Source organism: Panulirus ornatus, chromosome 50 (genome assembly GCF_036320965.1).
Source record: "Panulirus ornatus isolate Po-2019 chromosome 50, ASM3632096v1, whole genome shotgun sequence".
NCBI lineage: Eukaryota > Metazoa > Arthropoda > Malacostraca > Decapoda > Palinuridae > Panulirus > Panulirus ornatus.
In genome coordinates, this window is record NC_092273.1 from 873,912 (window position 1) to 895,824 (window position 21,913).

The 21,913-nt window shown below is 40.2% G+C and overlaps 1 protein-coding gene across 11 annotated transcripts in view; it reads right to left on the reverse strand.

Moving 5' to 3' along the window:
• Positions 1 to 21,913, reverse strand: part of Dolk (Dolichol kinase) — a 68,206-nt gene that overhangs the window by 38,896 nt on the left and 7,397 nt on the right. For 5 of the 11 annotated variants that reach the window (XM_071691033.1, XM_071691028.1, XM_071691030.1 and 2 more), the window contains exons 2-3: positions 14,385 to 14,513; positions 6,310 to 6,433 (exon numbers count right to left, since the gene is read on the reverse strand). The exons of 1 other annotated variant lie outside the window; for it this stretch is intronic. In XM_071691033.1, the coding sequence (XP_071547134.1) occupies positions 6,310 to 6,433; positions 14,385 to 14,488 (228 nt within the window). In that variant the 5' untranslated portion in view covers positions 14,489 to 14,513. Of the gene's footprint in view, positions 1 to 418; positions 554 to 6,309; positions 6,434 to 14,384; positions 14,525 to 21,913 lie in introns of all 11 variants that reach the window. 5 more of the 11 variants (XM_071691036.1, XM_071691035.1, XM_071691029.1 and 2 more) reach the window with 5 other exon arrangements.

Sequence of the window (21,913 nt, forward strand, 5' to 3'; positions counted from 1 at the left end):
ATTAAAGACACAAATCTATCTATATCTCTGATGCCTGTTCCAACTGAAACTCCCTCATGAGAGGAGGCTACAGCAAAAGAGTTTTCATAACTAAAGAGCTCCAGTGCTGCTTCTTAGCCTTCATGCCTCACCCTTAACACACCACTGGCAGAGGGCAAGTCTACTACTTTTACCTAATGTTTCTACCTAATGCTCCTGCCTAAATGTTCCTACTTACTACTTCTATTTACTGCTCCTACCATTTTGCCAAAAGGCAAGGCTAGCGCATAGTGCTCACCGCACAAAAATCTAGAGTTACAAAGAATGAGCTGTGAGTTAAGTGTTGTCTAGTGTTACATATACAAAGGAGAGACTGTAAGTCTGTGGATAGAATGCCAGTAGTCCACATGTTAGTGAAGGAGGAAGAAAAGAAAACTACCTGGGTCAGAGGAGTGCAACTTGAAAACCACTAAAGGGCTGGCTCACCAAGCAGATGTCACTAACCCTCCTGCTACCCAGGCGGATAGTACTGGTAATATACCTTCCTGGTCATTGGATGCCTATCAACTACTACCTGCAAAGATACAAATCAAGTCCAGAATCCAGTTTCAATGATGACAGAGGAAAATATTCTGCAATATAATGACATAAAAGTTGAAGACATACTGCCAACAATAAAGTAAATGAAAGTAAACAAAACAGCAGGCACTGATAACTTTTATCAGGGGACAATGAAAGGGGCAAATTATGAGACAGTAAAGCCCTTGACAGTTCTATTCAATATGTCACTTGCTACAAGGAATGACCCAGAAAAATTAAAGTTTACCAATGTAACACCAATATTCAAAAAAAGTAATAAGTCAGTGCAGTTGGAAAACTTATGGAAACCTTCATTTGAGACAAAACTGTAAACCATTTAGAGGACTACCACTTAATAAATGATTTTAAGCATGGTTTTTGATGAACTTGGTCAAGTCTGAAAAATATGATTGTTTTCCTTTATGATGCAATCAACATGTATGATGAAAGTAAAGCAGTTAATATCTATCTAGATTTTTGAAAAGCATTTGATAAAGCTCTGCATTCAGGGTTACAAGCAAAATTTAAGTCACATGGTACATAAAAAATTTTAACTGGCTGTAAACATTGAGTTGTAATTAATGGTCAGTCATCTGAATGACTAAAAGAAATAGGTGGTGTGCCACAGGGATCAGTCTTAAGACTGGTTTTCTTTTTCATATGTAATCAATGATACTGATAATGGGCTGCATTGTAATTTATCATATACAGCAGATAATACCAAGCTGGAAAATAAATCTGAAAATAAACTTGAACATCAGCAGCTTCAAACTGCATAGACAAACTGATGGACTGGGCTCATACGTGGCAAATGAAGTTCAATACTGATAAATGCAAAGTTTTACGGATCGGTAGGAAAAACAAAATGGTAAGATAAATGAATTCTACTGAACTGCAAAAGGTAAATGAGCACAAAGACTTGGGTGCAATAAACTCATGTGACCTAAAGCCAAGTAAGCAGAATACAGAAGTAGAAAAAATCAAAAAGATTCTTGGATTCATAGGTAGAGCTTTCAAATTTAAGTCTGAGGAAATCATCCTTACTCTTTACAGTTCACTGGTGCCTCCCAATATTGTGCTCAGTTTGGTCATCTTACCTGAAAACAGACACAGACAGAATGGAAAGAGTTCAATGATGAACTACCATGAGGATTCCTTGTTTGACAAACAAATCCACTGACAGCCAATGAAATGAATCTATTTAGCTTAGAAAAAAAGAAGGTTGAGGTGATTTAATCCAGGTATAGTTATAGGTATAGGGAAGAAAGAATACTTCCCACACATTCCCCACATATCGTAGAAGGCGGCTAAAAGGGACAGAAGCTGGGGGCTAGAAACCCTCCCTTCCTTGTATTTCAACTTTCTAAACAGGGAAACAGAAGGAGTCATGCGGGGAGTGCTCATCCTCCTTGAAGGCTCAGATTCAGGTGTCTAAATGTGTGTGGATGTAACCAAAATGAGAAAAAAGGAGAGATAGGTAGTATGTTTGAGGAAAGAAACCTGGATGTTTTGGCTCTGAGTGAAACGAAGCTCGAGGGTAAAGGGGAAGAGTGGTTTGGGAATGTCTTGGGAGAAGAGTCAGGGGTTGGTGAGAGGACACGAGCAAAGAAAGGAATAGCACTACTCCTGAAGCAGGAGTTGTGGGAGTATGTGATAGAGTGTAAGAAAGTAAACTCTAAATTGATATGGGTAAAATGAAAGAGGATGGAGAGAGATAGGTGATTACTGATGCCTATGCACCTGGTCATGAGAAGAAAGATCATGAGAGGCAAGTGTTTTAGGAGCAGATGAGTGAGTGTGTTAGTGGCTTTGATGCATGACACCAGGTTATAGTGATGGGTGATTTGAATGCAAAGGTGAGTAATGTGGCAATTGAGAGCATAACTGGAGTACATGGGGTGTTCAGTATTGTAAATGGAAATGATGAAGAGCTTGTAGATTTGTGTGCTGAAAAAGGACTGGTGATTGGGAATACCTGGCTTAAAATGAGAGATATACACAAGTATATGTATGTAAGTAGGAGAGATGGCCAGAGAGCAATATTGGATTACACGTTGATTGATAGGTGCATGAAAGAGAGACTTGTGGATGTAAATGTGCTTAGAGGGGCAACTGGAGGGATGTCTGATCATTGTGTTGTGGAGGCGAAGGTGAAGATTTGAAGAAGTTTTTAAAAAAGAAGAGAGACTGTTGGGGAGAAGAGAGTGGTGAGAATAAGTGAGCTTGGAAAGGAGACTTGTGTGAGGAAATACCAGGAAAGATTGAGTGCAGAATGGAAAAAGGTGAGAGCAAATGACATAAGGGGAGTGGGGGAGGAATGGGATGCATTTAGGGAAGCAGTGATGGCTTCGTGCAAAAGATGCCTGTGGCATGAGAAAGGGAGGTGGGCAGATTAGAAAGGGTAGTGAGTGGTGGGATGAAGAAGTAAGATTGTTAGTGAAAGAGAAGAGAGAGGCATTTGGACGATTTTTGCAGGGAAATAATGCAAATGACAGGAAAATGTATAAAAGAGAGGCAGGAGGTCAAGAGAAAGGTGCAAGAGGTGAAAAAGAGGGCAATGAGAGTTTGGGTGAGAGAGTATCGTTAAATTGTAGGGAGCATAAAAAGATGTTTTGGAGGGAGGAAAATATAGTGCATAAGACAAGAGAACAAATGGGAACATTGGTAAAGGGGGTTAATGGGGAGGTAATGACAAGTAGGGGTGAAGTGAAAAGGAGTTGGAGTGAGTACTTTGAAGGTTTGTTGATTGTGTTTGATGACAGAGTGGCAGATATAGGGTGTTTTGGTCGAGATGGTGTGTGAAGTGAGAGAGGGAGAATGGGTTGGTAAACAGAGAAGAGGTAGTGAAAGCTTTGCGGAAGATGAAAGCCGGCAAGGCGGTGGGTTTGGATGGTATTGCAGTGGAATTCATAAAAAAAGGAGTGACTGTGTTGTTGACTGGTTGGTAAGGTTATTCAGCATATGTATGGTTTATGGTGAAGTGCCTGAGGATTGGCAGAATGCATGCATAGTGCCATTGTACAAAGGCAAAGGGGATAAAGGTAAGTGTTCAAATTACAGAGGTAAATGTTTGTTGAGTATTCCTGGGAAATGATATGGGAGGGTATTGATTGAGAGGGTGAAGGCATGTACAGAGTATCACAATGGGGAAGAGCAGTGTGGTTTCAGAAGTGGTAGAGGATGTGTGGATTAGGTGTTTGCTTTGAAGAATGTATATGAGAAATACTTAGAAAAACAAGTGGGTTTGTATGTAGCATTTATGGATCTGGAGAGGGCATATGATAGAGCTGGTAGAGATGCTCTGTGGAAGGTATCAAGAGTATATGGTGTGGGAGGTAAGCTGCTACAAGCAGTGAAAAGTTTTTATTGAGGATGTAAGGCATGTGTACAAGTAGGAAGAGAGGAAAGTGATTGGTTCCCAGTGAATGTCGGTTTGTGGCAGGGGTGCATGATGTCTCCATGGATGTTTAATTTGTTTATGGATAGGGTGGTTAGGGAGGTGAATGCAGGAGTTTTGGAGAGGGGCAAGTGTGCAGTCTGTTGTGGATGAGAGGGCTTGGGAAGTGAGTCAGTTGTTGTTCACTGATGATACAGCACTTGTGGCTGATTCGGGTGAGAGACTGCAGAAGCTGGTGACTGAGTTTGGTAAAGAGTGAGAAAGAAGAAATCTGAGAGTAAATGTGAATAAGAGCAAGGTTATTAGGTTCAGTCGGGTTGAGGGGCAAGTCAATTGGGAGGTACGTTTGAATGGAGAAAAACTGGAGGAAGTGAAGTGTTTTAGATATCTGGAAGTGGATCTGGCAGCAGACGGAACCATGGAAGTGGAAGTGAGTCACAGGGTGGGGGAGGGGGCGAAGGTTCTGGGAGCGTTGAAGAATGTGTGGAAGGCGAGAACGTTACCTCGGAGCGCAAAAATGGGTATGTTTGAAGGAATAGTGGTTCCAACAATGTTGTATGGTTGCGAGGCGTGGGCTATGGATAGAGTTGTGCGCTGGAGGGTGGATGTGCTGGAAATGAGATGTTTGAGGACAATATGTGGTGTGAGGTGGTTTGATCGAGTAAGTAAGAATAGGGTAAGAGAGATGTGTGGAAATAAAATGAGCATGGTTGAGAGAGCAGAAGAGGGTGTTTTGAAATGGTTTGGGCACATGGAGAGAATGAGTGAGGAAAGATTGACAAAGAGGATATATGTGTCAGAGGTGGAGGGAACAAGGAGAAGTGGGAGACCAAATTGGAGGTGGAAAGATGGAGTGAAAAAGATTTTGAGTGATCGGGGCCTGAACATGCAGGAGGGTGAAAGGTGGGCAAGGAATAGAGTGAATTGGATCGATGTGGTATACCGGGGTCGACGTGCTGTCAATGGATTGAATCAGGGCATGTGAAGCGTCTGGGTAAAACCATGGAAAGTTCTGTGGGGCCTGGATGTGGAGGGGGAGCTGTGGTTTCGGGCATTATTACGTGGCAGCTGGGGACTGAGTGTGAATGAATGGGGCCTTTGTTGTCTTTTCCTAGCGCTACCTCGCACACATGAGGGGGGAGGGGGATGTTCCATGTGTGGCGAGGTGGCGATGGGAATAAATAAAGGCAGACAGTATGAATTATGTACATGTGTATATAAGTCTGTGTGTGTATATATATGTGTACATTGAGATGTATAGGTATGTATATTTGCGTGTGTGGACATGTATGTATATACATGTGTATGGGGGTGGGTTGGGCCATTTCTTTCGTCCGTTTCCTTGCGCTACCTCGCAAACATGGGAGACAGCGACAAAGGAAAATAATAAATAAATAATGGGCGTGTATGTATATACATGTGCGAGTGGGTGGGTTGGGTCATTCTTTCGTGTTTCCTTGCGCTACCTTGCTAATGTGGAAGACAGCGACAAAGCAAAAAAAAAAAAAAAAAAATCAAAATCATCAGAGGCTTGGATAATCATGATCTAACATGGTACTAATGAGCTGATTCATCTAATTTCACTCAGAATAAATGATGCAAACTAATGGACAAACATTCTACTTCGAATGAGGCGAACTACTTTTTCTTCAACATGATTGTTAACATATGGAATGATTTAGAAAATAAAAATTGAGAGCAGCACTATATCTATAAACAGACAATATATACTTCACTTTAAGTACACAACTAACATTATTTGCACCTCTTTAGTTGATAGTTTGCAGGTTTTTCTCTCTAAATAATCTGTATGCCTTTCTATTTTTCTCTCACTAAAATGTGAGTGTCTGATATCTTCCACTCTCACAAACGATTTCAAAGGGACCCAATGGTCTGATATTGTTTGAATTCCTTTGTACTCTTTATGTCTTTTCACATTCCTTGTTAAACACAGAGGAACTTCATCACGAGCACGAGCCTTATATGGGTCAAGATATTTCAATGCTATCCAATACCTTCTCACCATTCCATCTCACTGGTGTCGGGGTTATACTGTCTTCCACTGTGTATTTTTCTAAGGCCACTCTAGTTATGCCAGTTCTCACCCCTTCCCTGCAACTTATGGTTCCATAAGAGGGCAATTCATCTGCTGTATTCCCAATAATTTTCTGCTTCTCAGGACAGTTCCCACATTTTCTATATCCTTCCTACCATACTTATTCATAAGAAAATAATCACTTAATCTCACTTAGAGATTCACATGTGATTAAGAAGACTACAGCTTCCATAGAGATAATATAAAAAGCAGAGAAAAGTTAACTCTAAAAGTATATAAAAACATTTCAGTCTGATACCTGAAGAGCAAGCAATGCCAAGAGACGAGGTGTTGGGCAGCAATGGTTATAAGTTGTGTACAGGCCTGGGCTACATGCCAGTGGAACCAACATCACAAGCCACAACCCAGGTGATGCACCACTCCTAGAGAGTTAAAGGGGTTAATGAAACTTTTATCTTAATGAAGAAAGGCAACACTACATGTCCATACTTAACTACATCAGGAAACATAGTATGAAACAGTTGTGAATAACAAGTTCTGTGTCTAGCTTTCAGGGATGGTCAGGAGTACCAGTCGATGATTGTTAGTACAAGAAATACAAGGAGGGTGCAGCTATAATGAAGCCCACAACCAAGAAAAAAGTTCATCAAATAAGAAGCATATCTTGCTGGTGATTATTGTTATGAATTCCAACAATATGAAATCAACAGATCATCATACACATAAAAAATGTTTGGAAAACAGAGGTCATAATTCTTATAACCTGGAGACCAGTTCACACACGCTCTTCCACACCGACAACTTCAACACTAACATAGTCCTTCACTCTGTCTGCATATCATAACAAGTCTCCTGTAATTATTTTTTGTCCATCTTATGAGCTTTTCAACCTAGTTCCATAAGGTAGTCTCTTCATATTAATGTTCCACTGAAACAAACCATACACATTTCAAATTTCAAGATAATTTTTCAATTCACACTAATAACCCTCATGTCACTAGAGAGTATGTCCATACAGATGGACATACTCTCATTATATTTGCCATCTCTTGCCTATTGATGGAGGTTATTTAATGTCACTCACAATGCTTTTATAGATTACCTAGAACATCATTTTCCTTCTAAATATATTTTGTAATTTATGATGAAGGTATTTTGAGAATCTGTATTCCCCATCTTGAAATTCTTAACAAAAACCCATTGCATCTTCACCAGATAAAATTTTCAGCTCTATGGCTAAGGTCAATAACATTTTGGGATACATATAAACTTTCCAAACTTAATATAAACACTTAGGATAACCATAACATAAAATGTATTTTAAAGTATAATTTCACACAGATGTCTGATGTTACTGGACTCTGCTTGCTTGAGGTTATAATGTTTTACAATGCAAGTGAAAAATCATCCTTAGTGAGGTTGTATCATTAGTAGTGCAGTCTCATCAAAATACTTCTCACTTCAAAGGAGTCTATATTTCCCTATTACTGGGAGTAACATAATAATGGGCTGCAGGAGCCTTTAGAATGGTCCTGAGTAACACTGAGGCCCTTTCATGGAAATTGGTCCTGAGATAAATCAAAATCAAAATATATGTTTCCTTACTTCCTGCTCCAGGATTTCCTTTTATCTTTATAAGGCTTTTGCAGTGACCAGGAAGCTGGTCATATCCATCCATCAGAACCATAGATCATAAAGTGCACTGATGTGTGTACCTCTTAATGCAGAGTAAATATGGACAATTAAGTCATAAGTGCTCTGTGTCTTCATCATGGTAGTTGCATCAAGGACAGAGAGGTTTCAGGATGTGTTGAAATGGTGCTGTAGGAAAGTGGTCTCCAGAGCATAGACAGGAAAGCGTGACTCATGTTCGTCTCCAGACTGTGGTTTCTGATGGGTGTATATCTGGTAGGTATGAGTTAAGCCCAAGTTGAAAGGGTGATTAATTAGTGCTTGTTGGGTTATTTCAGTGTGTGTATATTTTGTCCATGTTATATTTGTTTGGAGTTGGGGATCTGTGACTAGAGGTTACTGAAAGGTGAGGAGGGATAAGCTTCTTATTTCTACTTCGGGATTGGTGGTTAGCTATGGAGTGGTTTGCATGGGAGGGGTTTAGTGAATATCAATATCAAAAATGTAATGGGAGGATCCTTTTTTTGTACTGTAAGGGGTGAGTGCTTGTGGTTGCATGGCAGCCACTGACTGTTCTCAGTGCACTATTTTGTGTGGTCTGAAGCTTTGTTATAGGCAGGTGAAGCATAGTTTAAAGTAGACTGGAGAAACTTTTTGAAGAAGATGAGGGATTTTTTTCTGTTTTCATTGAATTCTGGGGCCAGTCAGTGTTCTGAGGGCATTTAGTTTCTGCGTTACTTTTGAGTTGATGTTACTGGTGTGAGGCGTGAACGTCATATGTAAATACCTATCTGTGCTGTATAAGTCCACATCTCTTGTGCAATCTATGTATGCTGTCTGCACTAAACATGTCCTCAGTTATTCTAGTCCATTCATCAACCACTCTTGTACTATAAAAACACTTCTTTAAATCTTTTCTAACAAGTTCTTGCTTAATTTTCTGCTATGCCAACTGGCTGCTTCATCCCTGCATCTCTGGAAATCTGTTTACTTTCCACATCATCGATCTGTTCTAAATACAAAGCTGTGATCAGGCCACTCTTCTTTCTTCTCTTACAAGGTGAACAAATTGAAAGCCTCTAGCCTTCCCCTGTAACTTAGCTCTCTTAATTCTGGTACCATCTTTGTTGTCCTCCTTTGTATCTTCACCTATTAGTTTTTTGTTCCTCTTCAGATACAGTGACCAAACTTATAAAGCAAAATATTGTTTAGGTCTTATGTAGGATATGAACAGATTGCTAAATATATCCTTATCCATATATTTGAAAGCTAGTCTGATATTTGCCAGAAGACAATTTGTCTCCCTACCTATTCTCTTAACATAAGAATCTGGCGGTAGGTTAGGAAAGATGTTGACTCTCAAGACCCTTTAACACATAGAAACCTGAAGCCCATTTCTTGCAAGACAATAATCATGTATATGCATTCTTTCACTCTATCCCACTCATATAACTTTATAATTTGTCTAGTTTAATTTCACCAACCACATATTGGACTAACTTTGCAGTCTGTTTAGGCCCCCTTATAAGTTGCTGCAATCTTACTTATTTACTTCCATCTTGACTTTTGCATTACCTGTAAACAGATTCAGGTAGGATTCCACATATTCATGCAAGTCATTCAAAAAATCAAGAAGAGTAATGGTTCTAAAATGGAACCATGTGGCACTTAACATGTCACCTCGACCAATCTGGGGAAGGCTCGTCTGATATGCATCCTCTGTTGCCTTTCACTGTAATAATCTATCCATTAAAGGAGTTTCCCCCTTATTCCTGCCTAGTGAACAGCTTCTTAATTAGCCTCCCATGCAGTAAAGTGCTAAGTGGTGGGTAGTAGTTGGCAGGCAACCAACGACCAGGGAGGTATATTACCAATACTACCTGTCTGAGTATCACGTGGAGTAGCAACATCTGCTTAATGAGCCAGCACTTTAGCATTTGTCAAGTTGCATTCCTCTGACCCAGGTAGCTGTCTTTTCTTTCTACCTCACTAACATGTGGACTACTGGCATTCTGTCCACAAACATATAATATTTCCTTGGTATATGTAACACTTGACAATGCTTAACTCACCCAGCTCATTCTTCATAACTTTAGATTTTCCTGCAGTAAGGACTATGTGCTAGACCTGCCTTTTGGCAAAATGGAAGGAGCTGTAGATAATAATAGTAGGTAAGAACATTTAGGCAGGAGCATTAGGTAGAAACATTAGGTAGAAGTAGTAGGTAGGAGCATTAGACAGAAGTCGTCATTAGGAACATTAGGTAGGAACTTCTGTAAACACTGTGCTAGACTAGCCCTCTGCCAGTGGCCTGTTAAGGGGAGGCACTAAAGGGTAAGAAGCTGCACTGGAGTTCTTTAGTTATGGACACTCTGTTGCCACAGCCACCTCATTGAGGGAGTTCCAAATGGAACAGGCATCACAGATATAGATAGCTTTCATGAAGTCTTGATATATACTATCCACCCAGCCTTCCCTTTTGTCTAAGAAAAAGTTCATTCTCTTGTGGAAGTCTGATTAGTTTGTTACACTTGACATCCTTTCCTGGTGCCATGCTGCTTCTCACTATGATAATTTCTCTGTTGAACATCATCTATTTCTTTTCCAATTTCTTTTCTAGCACCTTACAGAAAACACTCATCAGTAAGAAGTCTGAAGTTCAGTGCCTCTATCTAGTCTCCTATCTTACAGACAGATATGACTTTCATCCTTTTCCATTCCCTTGACTCACTGTCTCTGTCCAGTGACATTTTGAACAGAATTTCAAGAGGTTTATCCAGCATATCTGTACACATTTTCAGGACACATGGCAAAATTTTATTAGGACCATGTTCCTTGTACTGGTCAAGACCTTCAAGTACAGTATTCTGCTTCTGTCTTTTCTAGATGTCTTAAAGTTTTCTAAAACCTCCTCCTCTTTCCATCAGTCTTTCCAATATTATAACACTTTAGAAATTGTTATTCAGTTCCTCACATCTCATTACATCATCCTCAACAATTCTACCCTCTGAATTCCTTGGCCTGGTTAGTTGCTCTTTAACTGACAACTGAATCCTGATGAATTCATAGAAAAGTTTTGGATATTCCCCTACCTTGTTCACAGAATTTTTTTCAGATTTAGATTGTTCCTCTTTCCTTATCCTGATATATTTGTTCCTTGCTCTCTTTTACCTTGCAAATGCTTGCTGGCTGGAGTGCCATCTATATCTGCCATTGCATATCTCAAAACTCTAAAACTCTTTCGTTAAAACATTCTTTTTTCTTTCTTATCATTCTGTATTTGAGGCAATAGGTACCCATGTTCCTGCTCCTTCACCACAAATTTCACAGATCTCTCACAACAGAGCCCAGGTTCCTGGCTACTGAACTTCATTGCCCAATCTACGTTACCAAAGAAATTGGTAACAGCTGGTTAAATAGCAAAAGGCAATCAACACCTTTCACCATGCCCATGGTGTGGAGGGAGCTGACAGATCACTTCAGTGACTGTTACTTAGAACTGCATGGTGCCTCCAGTCCAACAAGGTATTTCCAACAAGAAAAAGTGGACCTTAAGCTACCTGAATATACCATACGCTAAGTGCCCAGTATCCCATTGTGATGGAGTTCCAGTTCTGAAAAATCCCAGTCTCACTTTCCCTAGAATTGAAGGACAAATAGGATGATGATTTTGTGAAATACGAGAGCCATTAACATCAAGTTATCTTGATTTTGCACCTAACATGACATCTGCAGAACCACACAGGAAGAACAAATTTGGTGACCTTGTCAGAGATCTGGACTTGTTGAAGAGTAAGGTAAAGCAGTTGAGCTGTACACTGCAAAAGTGGAATCCCTTTGATGAACATGTTAGTGTCTGAGTTCTATGCCTACCAAAAATGATCTTGCTCCATTCCTTAAGATGGTAGGTAACCTCATTGCCTGCAATGACACTGATGGTCTGATGGTAGCAGTCAATATCAATCATAAAGGTAAGGAGTAAAGACTGTTCATAAACTTGTCAAAATCGAGTCTAAAGCTGCTCTGCTGCATAATGGCAAAATGTTGCCATCAATTCCAGTTGGTCATGCAGTCCATATGAAGGAATTATATAACATGAAGCATCTTTTGAACTGCCTAAACTAAAAGAATTACCAATGGCAGCTTTATGGCATTTTGAGGTTTGTTGCTATTTTGCTTGGAGTGCAACAGTACTGTACAAAAGTTTTGTTGTTTCCTGTGTGAATGAGACAGTCAAGCAAAGACTTTCCATTACAACAAGAGAGACTGGGCTTCCAAGCAGCTGCTAGAACCAAGAACAAAAAATGAACAGCATTAACAGCCGGTAAAATCCGGCCGAATTTTGCAACTGCCTCTGCATATCAAATTGGGCCTCATGAACTTTGTTAAGGCTATGGATAAAAATGGGCCTGTGTTGAGGTACCTTGGAGAGAAATTCCCACAGCTCCATGAGGCAAAAAATCAAAGAGGGTGTTTTTTATCAGTCCACAGATTCAGAAGCTCTTCAAGATAAGCAGATTGATAGCACTCTCATTCATGATGAGAAGACTGAGTGGAGTGCTTTCTGGCTGATAGCAAACAACTTTCCACAACATATCAAGGTTGTTAACTACACAGAACTTATGGAAAATCTTTTGTAATCCTATCAGAAAATGAACTGCAATATGTCAATAAAAAAGCATTATCTCCACTCTCATTTGGTTCTTTTTCTGGCTGCAATATGTCTTTAAAAATACATTTTCTCCTCTCTCACCTGGATACTTTCTGGTTAACTGCAGTGTAAGAAGTGTTGAGCATTGTGAATGATTCTATTAAGACATCTTGGTGATAGAAAAACAGTTTCATGGCATATGGAGTTAAGCAGTTAATGGACTACTGCTGGCCACTAATAAGAGGTGCTCCAGGACTTGTATGAAAGCAACAGGCAAAGAGGCATTGTGTTTGAGGTAAGCCAGTGTCTTACTCCCAAAGTCACTAATATTGTGTGTAATCCATGTAAGATGTATGATAGTGAATTTCCCTTGGAAAATTTGGAGAATCAAGCATTCTCATAGTCATTTCCTTGTTCAGTGTCCCAAAATCCATAAAGGGGGAACACATTTCATCTCCAGAGCATAAAATAAGTCAAAATTTGTTGATCAGTATCACTGATACTTTGTGACCTATAAAAATTGATTGCCTTACTACTTCATGTTCCACTATGATTCTTCCTTCATTGTTATTGTACATTTGTTCTGGATCATTGAAGTTTTTTGGATTATAAAATAATTACTATGCATGACTTCCCAACAGTTACTCTTCCTATTATGTATTTTCTGGATGGGCCATTCTCCCTGTTTCCTGAAACTTATGGCCTTCCCTTATCAAAAGGGCCATCCCTCCCCATCCTTTGCCTCCTCTTTCCCTACTCATTATCATGTCAGTTCTGGGCATAATAGATGGGATTTCATTTCTTTAGTAATCTTTTCTCTCATCACCCCAACAACATTGGCTGCACTTTCCTTGATGTGACCCTTGAATTCCAAATCTTTCACACTAAGTATTCATCTAACAACCACATTACTTTCAAGTCTGACTTCACCATCTACCAATCCTTCCTTCACTTGGCATCTGGAGTTTTTTAATTCCCAGTCTACCTCTGTTGGTCAGGCCATAGGTCTATGTTCCACTACCTCACTCTTTAAGCTCTATGTCTGTTGATCAGCATCCAAAATTGCACCATTATTGTCAAAAGTTTCAGTATGTTATTCAATTCTTTCCATAACCTGAACAGCTTTTAGAACATCTTGAAAAGACCCATCAGACATAATTTTCCTTTTAATGAATTCACCCTTTTTCTTCTGATTATGTACCTCTTGAATTCCCTCCATTAACAAAAATATTTTTCATATCCAAAGACCAATTAGTTTCTGAGACATGTTCTCACATCTCATAATACCTTTCATTGTCGTTCATAATTCCATCTTTACTTGTGATGGCTCCTATATCCATTTCTTTATTACTTCAAATAACTTTCCCTACTGATGACCTCTGGTATTCCATACCTGACCACTTGTGCTGAGTATTCGTCCCGTTACTTTATCATTTCAAACAGCATCTCTAAACTACTGACCCCTGGTGTTCCATGTCTTACCACTTGTGTTAACTTTTGGTCCTATATTTCAAACAGCTTCTTTAAACTACTGACTACTGATGTTCCATGTCTCACCACTTGTATTGACTTTTGGTTCTGTTCCTTTATTATCTAAAACAAATTCTCTAAACTAATGACCTCTGGTGTTCTGTGCTTGACCATTTCTTCATGTTTCCTTCTTGTTTTACCCCAAAAGAGAAAGAACACTAATATTTCATGTTTACATACAATTATGATACATCCAGGGAATATTTTGAATTCTAAGTTGTTTGTGCTGCCATTTAGTTGTTAATAATGTACCATTTATCTTAAATCATATTTGCACTTCTTTATGCTAATCTTTGGACACATTTATTCATTCTTTTCATGTCAGTCACCCATCATATGTACTGAATGGATATCCTTTAAATGTAATATACTTTAACATATTTTGATATATTGAGACTGGAAGCACTCTCAGCATGGATAGGTGCTATTCCACATGTCCTCATCCCTAAAAGAAAAATTTTTTTTCTGAGTAATTAAAAAGACTATGAATCAAATCAAAAAGTTTAAATGACCTTAGTGATAGAATACACCAATCTCATACAAGGTAAATATGAACCTACCGAGTCTTGAGATGGTCTAGGTGCAGTGGCGTCACACTAAATAGGTTATTGAAACTCTTCATGATGTAGGATGTGGATGGCAATAAGTCTTCTATCAACAGCATTTGACTTTCCTCAGAGCCTCATTATCTGCTGGTATACTGTAATGTAACAACTTCATGCAAAATAAGATATAATAGTTATAACTTCCCATAACTCTGATTCAGGGATGATAAATCTGAATGATGGGACATATATTAATCTCAATGAACCACCCTGTTCCTAATAATCCATCTTATGAAATATTTGATGGTAGGCATATGCTATACTCATCACTGGCACAATGTATATCCACTACCCTAAGCAATGTCAATCCAGGTTGGTATTATTTTTCATGTAAGATAATGACTTACCAAAGGGACTGAATATCTTTGAGAGATGTATGGATAGAAGAACCAGAGAACATAAGATGAAAATAAGTAAGAAACTTATCAATAGCGATATAAAGAAATATTATTACAGTATAAGAGTGATGGATAAAAGGAACAGACTGACTAAGGACATGGTTCATGCAAACAGCATATATGAATTCAAATGGCTGTATGACTGAATTGAGTGTTCAAGGGATGGGGCTCCACTAGAGTAAAACTCCCTCCATTTACAGTACAAAGAGTTAATTACAAAGAAATGATGCATTGATAGCAGGCAGCCAATGACCAGGGAAGTACTGAGTACTGGGAGGGTTAGTGATGGATGCTTAGTGAGCCAGCACTTCAGTGGTTATCAAAGTTGTACTCCTCTGATCCAGGTAGCTGTCTTTTTCTGCCTCACCCACACATGGAGTATTGGCATTGTGCCCACAAACATACAATCTCTCTTTTCCATAAATAACACTTGACAACAGTTAACTGACACAGCTTATTCTTGGTAACTCTAGATTTTCTTGCAGTGAGCACTAAGTACTAGCTTTGCCTTTTGGCAAAATGGTGGGAGCAATAGAAAGTTGCAGTAAATAGGAATGTCTAGGCAGGAGCATTAGGTATAAACATTAGGTAGAAGTAGTAGGTAGGAACATTAGGAAAGAGCAGTGGGCAGATGTAGTCAATAGGAACATTAGGTAGGAGGCTCTGTAAACACTGCACTAGGGCTGCCCTCTGCCAGTGACCTGTTAAGGATGAAGCACTAAAGGCTACGAAGCAGCACTGGAGTTCACTAGTTCACTATTGCCACGGCCACCCTGATGGAATTCCAGTTGGGAACAGATGTCAGAGAAATAGATAGATAAAGATATTTTTGATAAAACTTCCAGAATAATGAAAAAGAATTGCTTAAACTTACACAAAGACTCAGTCAAGCTCCAGAGTTGGTTGAATACCTGATTGACTTAAATTCAGTCCGACTAGACACAGAGGAACAGATGTGTCACACTGAAAAGATGCCATAAACTTGTAGGAAGCAAACTGCAAGAATCTGTATGAAAGAGACTTCGGGATTGATATAGTATTCAGTCAACTGTCTGAACATTACAACAGCAGAATTGTTAAAGGAAAATCATTTGTATGTCTATATCAAAAGTCCATCTAAATATAGTGCTCAAAACACTCCCTTATTGTCATGTATAATGCACACATAACAGAGCTTCCAATCCATAACATACCCCTACACACATTCCTGTGGTGTCCCCTTTCCACTTCATATGTCCTGATTCAGCCCACTAATAGCACACTACCTCTTGTATGCCATATCTCTTCATATCACTCTATTCACTGTATGCTTTACACCCTTCTGCATGTTCAGACCCTGAGCACTCAAACCATCCTTCTACCTCCTCCGCCTCTTTGGTATTCCCCTTCTTGTTTCCTCTACTTCCGGCATGAATACCCTCTTAGTAACCCTAGCCTCACTCATCCTCTCCATATGCCTAAACGGTTTAAGCACATCCTCTTCATTACCCTCACAAAGTTAGGCAAACATCAGAGATTTGGGAGCAATTACCAGTGAAAAACTTGAAGTCAAGGAACATACTGAAAACAGTGCTTTCAAGCCAAATAATGAGTGGAATAATGCTGAAAAAATCTGCAACATGAGAAAGACACTTAATGAGGAAGTTGGAACAATTATCTAATGGGAGTAAAGTCAGGGGTCGGTGAGAGGACAAGAGATAAGGAAGGAGTAGCAATACCCCTGAAGCAGGAGCTGTAAGGGCATGTGATAAGAATGTAAGAAAGTAAATTCTAGATTGATGTGGATAAAATTAAAAGTGAATGGAGAGAGATGGGTGATTATTGGTGCTTATGCACCTGGTCTGAGAAGAAAGATCATGAAGCAAGTGTTTTGGAGTCAGCTGAATAAGTGTGTCAGAAGCATTGATACACGAGATCAGGTATTAGTGATGGGTGATCTAAATACAAAGGTAAACAATGTGGCAGTTGAGGGTATAATTGGTGTACACAGGGTATTCAGTGTTGTGAATGAGAATGGTGAAGAGCTTGTGGATTTCTGTGCTGAAAAAAGACTGAAGATTGGAAATACCTGGGTCAAAAAGAAAGATATACATAAGTATACGTATGTGAGTAGGACAGGTGGTCAAAGGGCAATGCTGAATTACATGTTAATTGATAGGCATGTAAAAGAGAGACTTTTGGATGTAAATATGCTGAGGAGGGCAGCTGGAGGGATGTTTGATCACTGTCTTGTGGAGACAACGGTGAAGATTCGTAGAGGTCTTCAAAAAAGAAGAATGTTGGAGAGAAGAGAGTGGTGAGAGTAAGTGAGTTGGAAAGGAGACTAGTGTAAGGAAGTACCAGGAGAGATTGAGTGAAAAGGCAAAAGCTGAGATCAAATGATGTGAGGGGAGTAGGAGAGGAATGGCAGATATATAGGGAAGCAGTGATGGCATGTGTAAAAGATGCATGTGGCATGAGAAAGGTGGGAGGTAGCCAGATTAGAAAGGGTAGTGAGAGGTGGGATGAAGAAGTAAGACTGTTAGTGAAAGAGAAAAGAGAGGCATTTGGATGATATTTCCAGGGAAGTAGTGGAAATGAATGGGAGATGTATAAAATAAAGTGCCATGAGGTCGAGAAAAGTGCAAGGGTTGAAAAAGAAGGCAAATGAGAGTTGAGGTGAGAAAGCATCATTAAACTTTAGGGAAAATAAAAAGATGTCTTGGAAGGAGGTAAATAATGTACGTAAGACGAAAGAACGAATGAGAACATCGATGAAGGGGGCAAGTGGGGAAGTAACAACAGGTAATGATGAAGTGAGAAGGAGATGGAGAGAGTATCTTCAAGGTTTGCCGATAGAGTGGCAGATATTGGGTGTTCAGGTCGGGGTGGTGTGCGAAGTGAGAGGGTCAGGGAGAATGGTTTGGTTAAGAGAGAAGAGGTAGTGAAAGCTCTGCAGAAGATGAAATCCAGCAAGGCGGTGGGTTTGGATGGCACTACAGCAGAATTTACTAAGAAAGGGGGTGACTGTGTTGTTGATTGGTTGGTAAGGATATTCAATGTATGTATGGATCATGATGAAGTCCCTAAGGATTGGCAGAATGCATGCACAGTGCCATTGTACAAAGGCAAAGGGGATAAAGGTGAGTGTTCAAACTACAGAGGCATAAGTTTGTTGAGTATTCCTGGGAATTTATACGGGAGGGTATTAACTGAGAGGATGAAGGCAGGTATAGAGCATCAGATTGGGGAAGAGCAGTGTGGTTTCAGAAGTGGTAGAGGATGTGTGGATCAGGTGTTTGCTTTGAAGAATGTGTGTGAGAAATACTTAGAAAAACAGATGGGTCTGTATGGAGCATTTAACAATCTGGAGAAGGCATATGATAGGACTGACAGAGATGCTTTGTGAAAGGTCTTAAGAGTATATGGTGTGGGAGGTAAGTTACTAGAAGCAGTGAAAAGTTTTTACCAAGGATGTAAGGCATGTGTAAGAGTAGGAAGAGAGGAGAGTGACTGGTTCCCAGTGAGGTCAATCTGCAACAGGGGTGTGTGATGTCCCAATGGTTGTTTAATTTGTTTATGGATGAGGTGGTCAGAGAGGTGAAAGCAAGAGTTTCGGAGAAGGGGTGAGTATGCAGTCTTGTTGGGGATGAGAGGGCCTGGGAAGTGAGTCAGTTGTTGTTTGCCAATGATACAGCTCTAGTGGCTGATTCGAGTGAGAAATTGCAGAAGTTGGTGAATGAGTTTCAAAAAGTGTGTGTGAAAGGAGAAAGGTGAGAGTAAATGTGAATAAAGCAAGGTATTAGGTTCAGAAGGGTTGAGGGACGGGTTAATTGGGATGTAAGTTTGAATGGAGAAAAACTGGAGGAAGTGAAGTGTTTGGGATATCTGGGAGAGGACTTAGCAGTGAATGGAACCACAGAAGCAGAAGTGAGTCACAAGGTGGGGGAAGGGGTGAAGTTTCTGAGAGCAATGAAGAATGTGTGGAAGTAGAGAACGTTATCTTGGAGAGCAAAAATGGGTATGTCTGAGGGAACAGTAGTTCCAACAATGTTATATGGTTGCAAGGCATGGGCTACAGATAGGGTTGTACAGAGGAGGGTGGATGTGTTGGAAATTAAATATTTGAGGACAATATGTGGTGTGAGGTGGTTTGATCGAGCAAGTAATGAAAGGGTAAGAGAGATGTGTGGAAACAAAAAGTGTGGTTGAGAGCCCAGAAGAGGGTGAGTTGAAGTGTTTTGGACATATGGAGAGAATGAGTTAGGAAAGATTGACAAAGAGGATATATGTGTCAGAGGTGGAGGGAATAAGGAGAAACAGCATTGCCACCCCCTGCATTAGTGAGGAAGCGCCAGGAAAAGACATAAAAGGCCACGTTCATTTAAACACAGTCTCTTGCTGTCATGTATAATTCGCCAAAACCACAGCTCCTTATCCACATCCAGGCACCACAGACCTTTCCAAGGTTTACCCCAGATGTTTCACACGCCTTGATTCAGTCCATTGACAATACGTTGACACCGGTATCTCACATTGTTCCAATTCACTCTATTCTTTGCACACCTCTCACCCTCCTGTATCTTCAGGCCCTATTCACTCAAAATCTGTTTCACTCCACCTTCAACCTCTAATTTGGTCTCCTGCTTCTCTGTTCCCTCCACCTCTGACATGTATATCATTTCTGTCAAACTTTCCTCACTAATTCTTTCTGTATATCCAAACCACTTCAACAAACCTTCTCCTCTCTCAACCACTCTTTTTATCACTACACATCTCTCTTGCCCTTTCATTCCTCACTCAATCAAACCACTTCACAACACATATTGTCCTCAAACATTTGATTTTCAACATATCCACCCACCTCCATACAACCCTATCTATAACCCAAGCCTTGCAACCATACAATATTGTTGGAACTACTATTCCTTCAAACATATCCATTTTTGCTATCTGAGATAACGTTCTCTCTTTCCACATATTCTTTATCACTCCCAGCACCTTTGACCCCTTCCCCAACCAATGACTCACTTCTGCTTCCATGGTTCCACTCACTACTAAGTCCACTCCCAGATATCTAAAACACTAAACTTCCTCTAATTTTTCTCCATTCAAATCACATCCCAACTAACATGTTCCTCAACCCTAATGAACCTAATAACCTTGCTCTTATTCACATTCACTCTCAACTTTCTCCTTTCACACACTGTGAGGTGAATGCAAGGTGAATGCAAGAGTTTTGGAGAGAGGGGCAAGTATGTAGTCTGTTGTGGATGAGAGGGCTTGGGAAGTGAGTCAGTTGTTGTTCGTTGATGATACAGCGCTGGTGGCTGATTTGGGTGAGAAACTGCAGAGGTTGGTGACTAAGTTTGGTAAAGAGTGTGAGAGGAGAAAGCTGAGAGTAAATGTGAATAAGAGCAAGGTAATCATTAGGTTCAGCAGGGATGAGGGACAAGTCAATTGGCAGGTAAGTTCGAATGGAGAAAAACTGGAGGAAGTGAAGTGTTTTAGATATCTGGGAGTGGATTTAGCAGTGGAGGGAACCATGGAAGTCTTTTTCAGCACAAATCCACAAGCTCTTCACCATCTCCTTTACACCAGTGAACACCCCATGTACACCAATTATACCCTCACCTGCCACATTACTCACCTTTGCATTTAAATCACCCATCACTATAACGCGATCTCGTGCATCAAAGCTGCTAACATACTCACTCAACTGCTCCCAAAATACTTGCCTCTCATGAACTTTCTTCTCATGACCAGGTGTGTAGGCACCAATAATCACCCATCTCTCTCCATCCACTTTCACTTTTACCCACATAAACCTGGAATTTTCTTTCTTACACTGTATCACATACTCCCACAACTCCTAATTCTGGAGGAGTGCTATTCTTTCCTTAGCTCTTGTCCTCTCACCAACCACTGAATTTACTCACAAGACCCCCAAACCTTCACATGGAGAGAATGAGTGAGGAAAGATTGACAAAGAGGATATATGTGTCAAAGGTATAGGGAACGAGAAGTGGGAGACCAAATTGGAGGTGGAAAGATGGAGTGAAAAAGATTTTGGATGATAGGGGCCTGAAAATGCAGGAGGGTGAAAGGCGTGCAAGGAATAGAGTGAATTGGAATGATATGGTATACCGGGGTCGACGTGCTGTCAATGGACTGAACCAGGGCATGTGAAGTGTCTTGGGTAAACTATGGAAAGTTCTGTGGGGCCTGGATGTGGAAAGGGAGCTGTGGTTTCGGTGCATTATGTATGACAGCTAGAGACTGAGTGTGAACAAACGTGGCCTTTGTTGTCTTTTCCTAGTGCTACCTCGCACACATGCGGGGGGAGGGGGTTGTCATTTTCATGTGTGGCAGGGTGGCGACAGGAATGATTAAGGGCAGACAGTACGAATATTTACATGTGTATATATGTATATGTCTGTGTGTATATATATATGTATACGTTGAGATGTATAGGTATGTATATGTGCATGTGTGGATGCGTATGTATATACATGTGTATGTGGGTGGGTTGGGCCATTCTTTCATTTCTTTTGTCTGTTTCCTTGCACTACCTCGCTAAAGCGGAAGACAGTGACAAAGTATAATAAAATAATAAATAAATACTTTCCCAAACCACTCTTTACCTTTACCCTTGAGTTTCGTTTCACTGAGAGCCCAAACCTCTAGGTTTCTTTCCTCGAACATACTACCTAACTCTCCTTTCCTCTCATCTTGGTTACATCCGCACACATTCAGACACACCAATCTGAGCCTTCAAGGAGGATGAGCACTCCCTGCTTGACTCCTTCTTCTGTTTTCCTTTTTAGAAATTTAAATACAAAGAGGGGGGTTTCCAGAACCCTGCCCCCACCTTCTTTAGTCGCCTTCTATGACACATGGGGAATACATGGGAAGTATCTTTCTCCCCTATCCCCAGGTCTCCAATTTATTGACCAGTCCCTTGGGGAGGATGAACAGCTGGGTTGACTGTGAATTGACTGCTGCAGCCAGGATTCAAACCTAAGTGGATTCATCCCAATACAGCCTTTGAATGCATCAGCTTGGAATGCAAATGCAACACTGTTACTTGTTTAGAAAGATGTAAAA